Raw genomic sequence first — 14483 nt, 5'->3', positions numbered from 1 at the left:
AGTCTCAACTGACTGCAGGTATCCCCACCCTTATAAACAATATAGTTGCATAACGACCAAAACCAATGACCGGTTTCACATAAAACCTGCCGTGACCATTAACTAGGTTACAATGGCCATTTGTACAATTCACAGAGGACTGGGGAATAGCTGCAATCATAGCATTGTAAGATGGTGACAGACGTACTCTAGGGCCCTCCCCCCTCGGTTCAGGGATGGTCTTTCCTCTTCACATAGATGACCTCTTTGACTCCCCGTTCAAACTAGTGTTCCTCCCTATCAAGGATGTGCACATCCTCATCCTTGAAAGAGTGGCAGTCTATGTTGCTGCCTGCCATAAAGTGAGGAACAGTGAGTGTAAGTTAGCAGCAGTGTATATTGCTGCCTGCCATAAAGTGAGGAGCAGTGAGTGACAGTCACCTGACACACGTTGTTGCTGCTATATTCAACTACTGCTACTTTCAGCTGCTCCCGTTAGGGGGCGCCCCAGCGGATCATCCGTTTCCATCTCTTCCTGTCCTCTGCATCTTCCTCTGTCACACCAGCCACCTGCATGTCTTCCCTCACCACATCCATAAACCTCCTCTTTGGCCTTCCTCTTTTCCTCTTCCCTGGCATCTCCATATTCAGCATCCTCCTCCCAATATACCCAGCATCTCTCCTCCACACATGTCCAAACCATCTCAATCTTGCCTCTCTTACTTTGTCTCCAAACCGTCCAACCTGAGCGGTCCCTCTAATACACTCATTCCTAATCCTGTCCTTCTTCATCAATCCCAAGGAAAATCTTAGCATCTTCAACTCTGCCACCTCCAGCTCTTCCTCCTGTCTTTTCATCAGTGCCACTGTCTCCAAACCATATAACATGGCTGGTCTCACTACCATCTTGTAAACCTTCCCTTTAACTCTTGTTGGTACCCTTCTGTCACAAATCACTCCTGACACTCTTCTCCACCCACTCCACCCTGCATGCACTCTCTTCTTCACCTCTCTTCTGTACTCCCCATTACTTTGGACAGTTGACCCCAAGTATTTAATCTCATACCCCTTCGTCACCTCTACTCCTTGCATCCTCACCATTCCACTGTCCTCCCTCTCATTCACACATATGTATTCCGTCTTGCGCCTACTGACTTTCACTCCTGTTCTCTCCAGTGCATACCTCCACCTCTCCAGGCTCTCCTCCACCTGCACCCAACTCTCGCTACTGATCACAATGTCATCCGCGAACATCATAGTCCACGGAGACTCCTGCCTGATCTCATCTGTCAACCTTTCCATCACCATTGCAAACAAGAAAGGACTCAGAGCCGATCCTTGATGTAATCCCACCTCCACCTTGAACCCATCTGTCATTCCAACCACACACCTCACCATCGTCACACTTCCCTCATACATATCCTGCACCACTCCTACATACTTCTCTGCAACTCCAAATTCCTCATACAATACCACACCTCCTTTCTCACCACCCTGTCACGTGCTTTCTCTAAATCCACAAAGACACAATATAACTCCTTCTGACCTTCTCTATACTTCTCAATCAACATTCTCAAAGCAAACATCACATCTGTGGTGCTCTTTCATGGCATGAAACCAAACTGCTGCTCGCTAATCATCACCTCTCCTCTTAACCTAGCTTCTATTACTCTTTCCCATATCTTCACGCTGTGGCTGAAGCTTTATACCTCTGTAGTTGCTACAGTTCTGCACATTGCCCTTGTTCTCAATGACAGTATATTATTTTGTTTTGTACTATGTTTCTTTGCTGTACTATGTTTGTTTTCAATAATGTTTTCCAATTAATGTTTTGCTTTTTTCAATGTTTAAATGCTTACTTTGGCAATATGTACATCGCTATGACGTGCCAATAAAGTCATTTGAAACATTGCCATTGTAACTCTAGTTAATGGTCACAGCAATTTGCATATGAAACCGATTGTTGTTTTTGTTCGTTATGCCACTGTATTCTTTATAAGGGTGGGGACACCTGCAGTAAATTGAGTAGATAAGTGATGAAACGTTTCTCTCAATAACTGTTGCGTCCAGATGAACTGATTCAACTTTGTGATTTTCTTACCTGGATCATTGAGCACGCACAAAGACTTCTCTTGATACTAATTACACAAAATACTAATCTGAAACTCTAAAATGTTGCCATGAAGGGCCACTGCCATCTTGAGATCAGAAACTAGTCTTATAACATTATCATGGGGCATTAAAAAAAAAACTGATCATTTATGAGTCAATAGTCTGCAGAGAATCAATTGTCGAGTAGCATGTGAGTATATAACGAAGTAATATAGGAAATCTGTAGAGAATAAAATAGAAAATTCAGACAGCCGAAGAAATGAGATGTACAGGCCATCTTTTCCCCTCACCGACACCCCACGAGCATCAGAATAGGCCTACTTACTGTTTTGTGCTGATTTATATGGAATGGAGAAACCCCCCCCCACTCCCCCCACCCCCCACGAAATCTCAGCAACCCCTGCTATTGTATCGAAATGTAGATTTATCGTACATTAATTAATCAAAATAAAATACACAAAGCCCAGGTTTGAAATTGACGACGACAACTAACCAGTTTTCCCTTGGAGAGGTTGGGTAGAGCTCTGGCGGTTACGTGCGTCGCCGGATTTGTTTGCCTTTTCGACATCTTGGTCACGGCGTGACCGCTTCATCTCCACGTTCGGACCGTCTTCCTGCAGGGGGGGAAGAAATAAACGTCACCGTCCTCTGAAAGTCGTCCCGTGCACTTACTCCTTTCACTTTCAATTCGGCTTGCGGGGCGTGATGCAGTTCAATACATTTGATCGGACTCGGCACGTCGGCCTATCCAACTCGGCGTGGCAAAAGTCGCGAGCGCACGAGTGTTGTTGGTTTATACAGAGCGCCGCGCGGATTTAGCAACTTTGACGGTCTCGATTCTGACGGCTGTCAATCTTCCAACTCGCCAAAAAAGAACACACATCGGGGACACACAAGCGCTTGTCATCCGAACGTCGACGCCGTCTCTCGCTTGCCCCGCCCGACGACCAATCACAACAAGCGGCTTCACTCTTCAACCAATCGGCTGTGCAACGTCGACATTACGTAATGGAAATAACTTCCTGTTTCGATTCTGGCCACTCGATCGATGTTTTCTAAACACAGTTGAGGAAGTAATGCACCGTCTTTTATGGGATAAGTTTGAAAGAAAAAAAAAAGCACACCGCAATATGTCACATATTTACTCCGTGTTCTGCTACCACACGATTGCCACGTTTTGAACGACTTAGTCGACAGGTGAACTAGCTTGCTTTAGCTCCCGTTACCAGTTTGATAAGTCTACCTGACCCCGGCTTCACACGGAGTCGACGTGACATACTACGAAACAATGGGAACGAAAAGAGAAGAAGAAGAAGAAGAAGAAGAAGAAGAAAGAAACCCCAACCGCTACCGTCCTCTGGCAGCATTACCGGCTGAGAGGCCCGGCGGGGTCGCGACGGCGGCGTCCGCCGGCAAAAAGCGCTCCCGCTGCGTGTGATGGAAGCCGCCTCCGATATAACGCGTCCATTAAAACGCCACCGATTCGAGTCGCGCTTTCCCTCACACGCACCTCAAGTCACGATGTCATTCGGGACAAATTTGCCTCCCGACACTCGAATCTTGACCCCCCCCCCCCAAAAAAAACACAAAATCTCGCACCGGCCTTTTCTATAAGGTAAACGCTATTCTAACTGTACCTGAATTCTCTTTTTCCCTTCTTTCCCTCGGTCGTCCATAATGCAAAGCTGCGCAGAATGGGAATGCCGCACGTTGTGTCGTGGCCGTCGCCCCGAAAAGCCCGGAGAACAACAGCGCCGGGGACGGGGTTGATTTTTACGTTTTGTTTTTTTGGTTACATTAAGTTTCGTTTCATTAGAAATGGGCGTCGACGGAACGCGTTTTTTTTTTTACAGTCCCGGGGGGCCGGACGCTGCGCCGCGCGGCTTGGGTTGAGATGACTCTGGGTGTTCGAAGTTTCAAGTTTGTAACAATGTAACATGTCACTGTTACGTGTTAAGATTCAAATGAAACACGCAATGTCGCTCCCATGTCCGGATCTGTTTACCAAATAAACGTAAACGCCATCATTTGGGAATAGGCTTGGGTCTCACACACACACGCGCACGCACACACAACAAAGTGACAAAATACAGAAAATAGTCCGTCAGCGAGGACATTTACATAGATTTACATATCAAGGCCGCTCCGCCTGATAACCACGACATCTATTATATTGTAACGTGCATGGATAAGGAGACACGCTGGCCGCTAGCCGGCGGGCCTGACCGTTTAGTAAAGCGGTTAGCGACGTCTCCTGCGGTGCGGGCGACGTGTTCGCTTCCCGGTCGCGGCAGTTCCCGTGGTTGCGTTGTCCCCCGAATTCGCTACAATATTAATTCACAATCCCAATTTTCGGAAGTAACAGAAGCAGAAAGCATAACTGAGGCAATGGGGTGGAGGGAACTATAATTAGGCCAGCAGACACACCTAAGTCCATTTTATTTGTATAGCCCAATATCACGAGTTTGTCTCGGTGGGCCTTACAAAAACACAACACCCTGATTAGACCCTCTCATCGGATAAATGTTGTCAGAGTTGAATTGTACAGCAATTCTGGCGTGTACACCCAGTGTTGGACCGAAATAATTGTTAACTTTACGGAGGTACAGCGAGAGGTGTCTCTCTTACCAGGTTCACATGTGGAAAGAGGGCCTCGATTGAAAGACGAATTTATATATATATGCACAGACCACGTGTCAACCCCAGCGCATTTCATTGGCTGTTATTGATGTTCGTCACACAGTACCCGTATGTACTCATGACGTTTTCTGCGTTAATACGCCATTTCACGCCGCGGCCATCTTGGATTTAAAAAAAAACCAAGTGGTGGGAATTTAGCCATGCCCCCTTCTTACTCAATCGGAAATCAATTTCATTTCATTTTTCATTTCATTGATTTTTATACGGTACATTCGATATTTATACATTAGATTGTCCCATCGACAATATTTTCATTCTTTGTCCTTTAACTTTAACAAAACTGTTGGTTCATTTTAAACTAAAATATGTTGGGTCAACTGTCATTCTTTTGTAGCAATAAACTGGAACTCGCTACCAACTCAAATCATCAATTGTTTACTAAACTAAGATAGTGATCGCTCATCTCAAGGTGTGGGCTAAAAAATGGGACTGTACTGAAATGAAGTTAAATCTGTTTCAATCTAGCTAAGGTTTGTGTGCACTATTTTCTTGTCAGGTGAATTGAACAAAGGTTTAAAACAGTGGTCCCTGAAAATTTGTTAGGAGAGCACACACAGTCCACAGTTGGTTGACTGTTCCACTTAGTGAAAGGGCTATGACTCCATCAAAAATGTGGTACTCCTTTATGCGTCTTATTGACCGTTCGACGTGTATTCTCAAGCCAGCAATACTCTGTGTGTCTGTGAGCTCATCACAGCTAAACTGTCCACTTGGGCCTAAAAATGCAGGGATGACAAGTTTTACATCTATTTCATCGAGCAGGTCTTTGATAAGGAAGCCCTTATCGGCCATGACCTCATCACCTGACTCTAAGAGGTCCAGAACACCTGACCTCATAGTTATCTCCTTATCAGAAATACATCCTGTGTATAGATTACTTACCAGGCTAACTGACCCCGAGGGAGTGATCCCAATTAGGGATTTCAGTGTAGTGTTACTTTTATAATGGGAGTATGTCATGGTGTTCAAAACCTTCGAACTAGCTGTCTTGATGCGGATCTCTGTGCAGTCTAGTATCACTCTTGTGTTTGGGTAGAATTCTCTGAATACTGGTGGCATTAGCCCGTCTACTGCTGCTCTACTAGGCCATACTGGGAGGGTCCCTAACATAAAGAGCAAATAGTTGGCCCACGTTGTACAGTTCCTGCTGACTGTGGCCGGCGACACATTGAATCGTACAGATAAATCCAGAGCAAAAAAGCCCTGCCTCACACGGCACAAGAACAGGAAAAACTGATCAATCAGCGATAAATGCTCTGCATGGAAGCCAGACACAGAAATGTCTTCTAGGTTATGGCTGTTCCTTTGCATTTGAGTCCATCGCACCATGGGCTCTGCAGTAGGCTGTAAAGCTAGGAAGAGTGCTTTGAGGGTGTGGTAATCCTTAAAACCAGTGTAAAACCTGATCAGATTGGGCGCACACTGGAAGCGTTCTAGACCAAAACACTCACTTTTCAGCTTTTTATTTTCGTCCTCCAGGAAAGTGATGCGTTTCTTTACTGCGTCAAGCTGGTCTTTCACAGAAAGGGGCTTCACGTCGTAGTCATGACCAGGTAGAGTCGCCCAAACCTCACTGGACACATGAGGATATGTCATACATGTGGGAAGCAATATAAATCCACACATTTTCCTGTTATCAAGATGATGTGTCAGAACAGAGCTATCCACTATTGAAAGATTAGTGAATATATATATATACATATATATACAGATTTATCTCTTTCCCTTCTTCGATAGGAGTTGCAGGATGGTACACAGCAGTACGACATGTTGCTTCCAGCAGTGTTTTCAATGAAGTAAGAAGGGGGCGTGGCTAAGTTCCCACCGCTTGGTTTTTTTTTAATCCAAGATGGCCACGGCGTGAAATGGGGGTCACTTCTACAATCGAGAGCACACATTTCATATATGTCAACACTCCCACTTGCTCTCATATTGTTCATCTTCTTAACTCAAAACATCATAAGGTTTTCTACCTTGCATCATGTAACCTTTCACTTACATGGTTACTCTCCAAACACGAACTTTGCAAACAACCAACTTCAAATTTGTTACGGGTTTCGTCATCACGTCTGCTGGTCTGTTGGGCAGTACTCCAGACCTATTTTTCCACCATTCACAGTTGACCTTACAAAGTGATGCTTTATGTCAACGTGCTAACATCTCTGTCTGCTTACAGGATTCTTTGCCAACGCCATTGCACCTTGGTTATCCTCATAGACCTTAGGTGGTGCGTTCTGACGTCTGTCAATACCTTCTAGTAGTTGTACTAGGTATACACACACTTGTGTAGTTGCAGCTAACGCCATATACTCTGCCTCACAAGTGGACAGTGCAACAGTGGGCTGCTTTTTGGTTTTCCATGAAACCAAAGGACCATTTTCATTTAGGCTTATACAATAACCAGTTGTGCTGCATCTGCCAGTTACGTCAGCCGCCCAATCTGCATCACTCTACGCTTGTAGCCACAGTTTCTCATTGTCACATTTCCTGTAACACAACTCTTTGTCAATTGTGCCTTTCAGATATCTCAGTACATGTTTTACAGTAATCCGTTGCTCTTCTGATGGCTCAGTAAAGTACTGTGACAGTTTACTTACTACAAAACTTAGATCGGGTCTCGTACATGTAGTCAGATAGATTAGGCTACCTACTATCTCTCTGTGTTTTCTGGCATCACTCAACATTTCTGCATCATTAGTGTAGTTCAATTTTTATTCACAGGGTGTTGCTCTAGGTTTACAATCTTGCATGTCAAACCTTTCTAGCATTTTTTTCCCCCACATATACCTTTTCTGTGACATTTTCACACGTTTATCACACTGGTCAAAATCGATACCAAGAAAATGTTTCAATTTACCCAAGTCTTTCATCTTGAATTTTGCTGTGAGCGCCTCCTTTACAATCTTCAGTGCATTTTCATCCCTGGCAGCAATAATTAGGTCATCAACCCATATTATAATTATCACTTTCTCATTTTCCGTTTCCCTTGTGTAAACACAGTGATCAGCTGGATTTTGCAAAAACTCATTTTCGTTCAGATACTCGTGCAACATTTTGTTCCAGTTCCTGCCTGACTGTTTTAACTCATATAATGACTTTTCTAGCTTATACACCAACTTTTCATTTGTACTGGATTTCACCTCGTAACCCTCTGGTTGTTCCATGAAAATCTCGCATTCTATTGGTGCATGGAGGTAGGCAGTTTTGACATCCATCTGATGTAAAATCAGGTTTTCCTGCACTGCTTTTTGCATCAGCACCCTCATACTGGTCAAGTTAGCAGTAGGAGAAAATGTCTCCTCATAGTCTACACCCATCTTTTGACTGTATCCCTTAGCTACATAACGTGTCTTGTATTTGTCAGATCCGTCAACATCGTTCTTAATCGCATATACCCATCTAACCCCCACTGCATTTTTACCCTCAGGTAAGTTGGTCAGGGTAAATGTGTAATTTTCTCTGAGCGATTGCATTTCATCATCCATTGCATTAATCCATTCCTTTGAGTTAGGTGAGGTTACCGCTTCCCTGAATGTTAGAGGTACATTACACATCAGTCTGTAACAGTAATCTATGTACCTGATCATCACTCTCCTCACCAGATACATATTCACTTAAATAATCTGGTTTCTTCCTCACTCTAGAAAGGTATCGTGTAGGCTCATGGCTGGGCTTGCCCGTCTGTGTTTGGCTGTTCACCTCAGGCCTAGTTATTGGGACCTGGCTCTGAGTACATCCTGGACTCACATCAGTATTTTGTCTGGCCTTGCTAGCCCTATCCTGCACCTCGAAGTCATTGTCATCAGACATCATGTCAAGTCTGTGTCTGCTGCTCTGCAATCGTTTTTGTCACAAACTCAACCAGTCTGTGCTTCTGCGCTTTCCCATTGTCAGGATAATTGACCATGTAGGCTGGGCTGTTAGGTGCAGCCAGCCGCTTTTGATCGTCCATCACTGCGTCACACATATACAATATAACAATGAATCGTCTAACACGTTACAATATATACATAACACATTAAAACAGAATTGTTGTGGAACTCAAAATGTTAACTGTAGCGGTATTAGTCTATGCACATCAGATATTTAGTAACATTAACTGTAAAAAAAAATAAGAAAAAGCATTTCAGTATATGATTCCTTAACTCTCTTCTTCACAGTTTTCAACCAGCCTATACCATATACTACAACGGCATAATAGAATTCCTGAAATTCAGTCATGGCTTTTGGCTTTGGTGTGCCACCCCAAGATTTTCAGGGGCCCCATTTGGCCACCCCTGTGAAACATTTCTGGGGGCGCCACTGCATCCCGCCGCTGTCTGTGAACTTTAAGGGTTCACCAGTGAATGTTGTTGGCTCTAGAGCAGGCAGACGATTCATACTTAGTAAGCTTATGATTGCTTGGGTTAGACTACCTTTCTCCTGAGTTACTGGTATTTCAGAGTGTGCTTGCGGAGGTTGGAATGTCATCATTTCTGGGTTTATGTGAATTTTCGATTCACTATTTCGAGGAACAGAGAGCATTTTGTTAAGAATCTCTTCATCGCGGTGCTTAGAATCATCTTCAAAACGGTTGTATGCTCTCACCCGTACCGCTGCTACTCTAACTTCTTTCTCAGCGTGTAGCAGCTGTAGCTTTGTCTTCTCTTCTTGCATATCTGTCTCTAGTTTACGAAGTCTTGCTCGCTGAGTATGGTTTTCATGCATGGACTTAGCTTGTTCTTGTTTAGCTGCAAGTTCTGCTTCTGCATCAGCTCGCTTGCTGGAGGCCTTGGAGGTAGCATTTGAGTGGTTGCTAAAGGCCTTGGAGGAGGCATTTGAGTGGTTGTCTGATCTCTGTGATAACCCCGAGATTACGGTTTCTGTATTTGTGCCTCCAAAGACAGATGTATACTCATCCTTATTTAGCACCATCCTCACTCTTTCCTTCTCAAGATGGGCACTGAAGGCCTCATCAATGGCCTCTAGCCATTTACTTACAATGTCACACATCTCTGCAGTTATTGCAAGACAGGCATCCATTTTATGAACAATATCTGGAGTAGCAGTGCAGTTGCGTTGGATGGGCTCATAATGTTGGCTTATTACGTTGTGCCTGGCTTGAATATCCTTTTCAATTTTATCAAGGTCTTCTTGCGAACAGAATGATTTCAGTGCTGTTCTAGCTTCTCTTGCTCTCTCCTTCCAGGAGTTATAAGCCTTGTTAAATGCCTTTGCGTGTTTCCCGATCATCCATCTCTCGGCCCTTGTCTGTTAAGCTTCTTTCACGAGAGCTTGACCTAACCTGTTGTGTTCAACCGATGTCTCTTCGGGGATCGACATTTTGTTTGGCTTGTACAGCTGTATGATTAACTTGTGACTTTAGAGTCTCTTGAGTCTGGGCTTGAACTTCAGTGAATATAGACTTTCTTTTCGCACTGACTGACACCACTGCACATATACTACTTTAAACACCTAAAGGATTTCTATCAAACGAACACTGAGCAAATCTCAATGTACAGCACAATTACACAATTTCCCCTTTTCGATCGTCTTACAATAACACAGGTTCAGTAGTTCTAAATTTAAGGGATGAAATTAACTGTAGGCCTACTCTTAGATCATGTAACTAGTCTTTAAATCCCTTTACAATCAGAAAATACACAATCATTTTCAGGTAACTTTCAGCCCAATACGTGGATATCAACGTTAGGCTACTTTCCTTTGTCAGAAAAGGTCTTCTCACTGCATCTGTGCGTTCGGTAGCCTACTGTACTGACCTTGCCTGAGTGCTGGTTACAAACGTGGGCCAATGGACTTCAGGCGGGACTTCAGGCGCTCTCGAAGCACAAGATGGCAGACGAGGCGTCGAGTTGTCGTCGATGCTCAGCAGCGAGTTTTCACTGTAGCCGCCCTCTATATTTTTAACAAAGACAAAAACGTGGGGAGTGTAAACGCGTGTGTTTATTGCTTCAAACACCACACAGGTACTTTCTGGTCGAGCACCGTGAAAACTCGCTCCGCTTATCCAGGGGCTGGGAAAATCTTAGAGCGCCATCTTGAGACACGTCTTGGAACAGCTAGCAACTTGCCGGAAACTCTGCAACTTGCTCTTCATCTCTAACAGTCTTCTGGTCTCAGACCTTTTAAACTGCTTATCAATAGTTTCGAATCAATTGTTTTTCAGTAATCACAAACATGTTGGCTAATTCTCGAGTTATGCAGTGAACACTACGATCCTTTTCATATCGGGATCTCACATGCACGTGCCTTCACCTGCTTTCATCATTGAGCCAACGTGAACTTCCGCTAGTCGGACGGCAAGGAAAACATTCTTCAAAATAAAAGTCCCCATACATAGGTAAAGCTATCTCAGATTAAAAGTACCCGTAGGTTAAAAAAAAGACATTAGGGTTGCAGTCACTTACACTCAGGGAGAGCAACAGGGGAGGGATCTCCCTCCCAAGACAGGACGTGCAATGGATGTTGTGTTTACATAATTTACAGAATAAAAATTGAAAGAGGATAAATAACAGAATTATAATGGAATTGTGAGTGATTCCTGGAGAGACCAACTGCAAGAGATCAGCTTCAGTCTACTGTCATTGTGGGACCAAACATCCATCCATCCATCCATCCATCCATTATCTGAACCACTTATCCTGCTCTCAGGGTTGCAGGGATGCTGGAGCCTATTTCCAGCAGTCATCGGGTGGCAGGCAGGGAGACACCCTGGACAGGCCGCCAGGCCATCACAGCCCCCCCCCCCCGCCCACACACACACACACACACACACACACACACACACAACATTAGCATACTCAACAAAGTGGGAAAATACAGAAAAGAGTGCATCAGCGAGGACAGTTACAAAGATTTACTTATGAAATGAACTAGACAGGAATGGGAGTGGCGCACGATAGATAAGAACCCATACCATCCCTACACTCAAGGCTGCTCCGCCTGATAACCACGATATCTATTATATTCATTCAAAATCCCCATTTTTCGGGAAATAACAGAAGCAGAAAGCATAACAGAGGCCATGGAGTGGGTGTGGGGAACTGTAAGAAAGCCAGCAGACACACTAAGGTGTGCTTTCATTCTGTGACAATAAGTCAAGTCAGTTTTATTTGCATTGCCCAATATTACAAATTTGCCACAATGGGCTTTACAGCAACACAACATCCTGTCCTTCAACCCTCTCATCGGATAAGGAACAACGCCCTAAAAAAAAAAACAACCTTTAACAGGGAGAAAAAATAGAAAGAAACCTCAGGGAGAGCAACAGAGGAGGGATCTCTCTTCCAAGACGGACAACGTGCAATGGATGTTGTGTTTACACAATTTACAGAATGCAGTGCTGAAAGAGGATGACAGAATTATAATGGAATTATAATTATAATGGAATTATAAGTGATTCCTGGAGAGACCAACTGCAAGATATCAGCTTCAGTCTACCGTCATTGTGGGACCAAACATCCATCCATTATCTGAACCACTTATCCTGCCCTCAGGGATGCTGGAGCCTATTTCCAGCAATCATTGGGTGGCAGGCGGGGAGACACCCTGGACAGGCCGCCAGGCCATCACAGGGCCAACACACACACACAAACCTAGGGACAATTTAGTACAGCCGATTCACCTGACCTACATGTCTCTGGACTGTGGGAGGAAACCGGAGCCCCTGGAGAAAACCCACGCAGACACGGGGAGAACATGCAAACTCCACACAGATGACCGGGATGACCCATCAAGGTTGGACTACCCCGAGGCTCAAACCCAGGACCTTCTTGCTGTGAGGCAAAACGCGCTAACCACTGCGCCACCCCTACAGAAACAGCTAAACTTTATTTGGGGTTAATCACAATCACTTTAATTGCTGGTACTTGTATACTAACTACTATTTAACACGAGTTTGAATGTGATTGGTTAATTCTGAACACAGCCACATGCCCAATTATAAAAGGGTGTGCACACTTATGCAACCAGGTTGTTGTAACGTCTGTATTTTTCTTTTGTTTACTTGTTGTTGTTTTTTCCCCCAAAATGTTCCCAGTTGTTTTCACTTTATTTTTGTAGGTTGTGGAATAACTTCTGACATGATACCCACTGTAGATAGGAAGCCAGGGCTCAAAAACACACCGTCGCTACTTAAACACTTGTATATGAAAATAGTTGGTCAGTATTAAACAAACAACTAAGATGTGTTTACAATGAAGACCAAGTTAAAAAGGAAAAGAAATTGTTTTATTGTCACATGGTCTGATTGAGAGAGACAGAGAGAGAGAGAGAGAGAGAGAGAGAGAGAGAGAGAGAGAGAGAGAGAGAGAGAGAGAGAGAGAGAGAGAGAGAGAGAGAGAGAGAGAGAGAGAGTGAGTGAGTGAGTGAGAGAGTGTGCTTACCCTGAGGCTGTGCAGAGAAGGATGCTCCTCAAAGAAAGCAGACTTGAAGGTTTTGACAATATTCTTGTACGGCGTTTGACCCGATGGATGCTCTCTTTCAAAAGGACTATCTGCACCTGTGTGAGATTTTGCAGGTAAAGTGCATCACGTTATACATTTACCTATTGAGCTCACCGACACACCGTCTGCTGCACATCAATAGATGAGCCGTCAGCTTCATGAGATGCTGTCAAGCTGTTGTGATTAAGATGAAGTCCAAACTCACAAAATTTACAAGCAAATTTACAACTCGCAAATCCAAAGCACCTCTCACCAGGCGAAAGAGGGCCTGGCAGGAAGGGAATGAGCAGATGTCATAAACGCAATATAACTGCAGGGAGCGCATTGCCAGGACAATCACAAGCAAACATTCAGAGGTACAGCGATAACAAGTCAAGGTAGGCATGCAGAAGAAAGCTCCGGTCAGGAAAAACAGAGTCATTACAGCAAGCCATTCTCTACTGAGATAGTATCTTTTCTTCCTTTTTTTAAACCTGTGCTGTCAGCAGGCTTGGCATACAACACAGGGAAATTGTATGCCAATGTGTCCTAGACAGAGTGAATATGCAAGTGGAGTTCAGGTTCTCCACCTGCAAAGGCAATCTGCATATAATAGCTCCGTCCTTTGGATGATCGGTGGGATGTTTTTGTTATAAGTTTATAGCCCCGCCGGTCCCCCTCTCTTCAGCAGGTAAACTAAACAACCAAACCAGCATCGCTTCTCCAAGAGGGGGACAATCACCACAAGTGAAACAAGGAAACTCAGAAAGAAAAACGACCACGTGTCTCTGATAAGACACAGACATAGAAACAGAGGCTGACGTGTGTTTGGCAAAACATAATTAAATCGAGGACTAAGGAGGATGTAATCCAGAGAGTGTTCCAGCGAGTGTGAGGCAGATGCTAGCAGTGTGTATGTACATGTGAAGTGTCCACCTGTGAGTCCCAATGAATTCTGGTGAGATCTGAGACTTATCCTAGTGCCTCCCTGTAGCCACCCACGAACCCCTAAATCGTGCAAAACAACATAGTTGGTCAGTGCAAGTGCAGAGCAAAAGACACCCAACGACGAAGAGAACAGCAGAAGCCCAAAGCACTGCAACTCCAGGGGTACACAGAGCCAAGAGGGGGGCCAGGAGCCCACAGAGCAGCAGCCATTCACAACCCCGAGGAGCACAAACCAGTCCCCAAAAGCACAAGTCGGGTATGCACCCCCATCACCAACCCCCAGATCCAAGGGGTGCCCGCAGGAGCAGGTCCCAAGTCGCA

The 14483-nt window shown here is 44.5% G+C and overlaps 1 protein-coding gene across 1 annotated transcript in view; it reads right to left on the bottom strand.

The window, feature by feature from the left end:
• Window positions 1-3820, bottom strand: part of rnf213a (ring finger protein 213a) — a 54996-nt gene extending 51176 nt beyond the window's left edge. The window contains exons 1-2 of the mRNA XM_056288447.1: window positions 3729-3820; window positions 2585-2705 (exon numbers count right to left, since the gene is read on the bottom strand). Coding sequence (XP_056144422.1) covers window positions 2585-2705; window positions 3729-3767 — 160 coding nt within the window. The 5' untranslated portion in view covers window positions 3768-3820. The remainder of the gene's footprint in view (window positions 1-2584; window positions 2706-3728) is intronic.
• Window positions 3821-14483: the final 10663 nt, after the last annotated feature.

The sequence above is a fragment of the Lampris incognitus genome, chromosome 10 (genome assembly GCF_029633865.1).
Source record: "Lampris incognitus isolate fLamInc1 chromosome 10, fLamInc1.hap2, whole genome shotgun sequence".
In the NCBI taxonomy this organism is placed as follows: domain Eukaryota; kingdom Metazoa; phylum Chordata; class Actinopteri; order Lampriformes; family Lampridae; genus Lampris; species Lampris incognitus.
The sequence above is the reverse complement of the archived record's forward strand: the minus strand, read 5'-3'. Positions and strand labels throughout refer to the sequence as shown.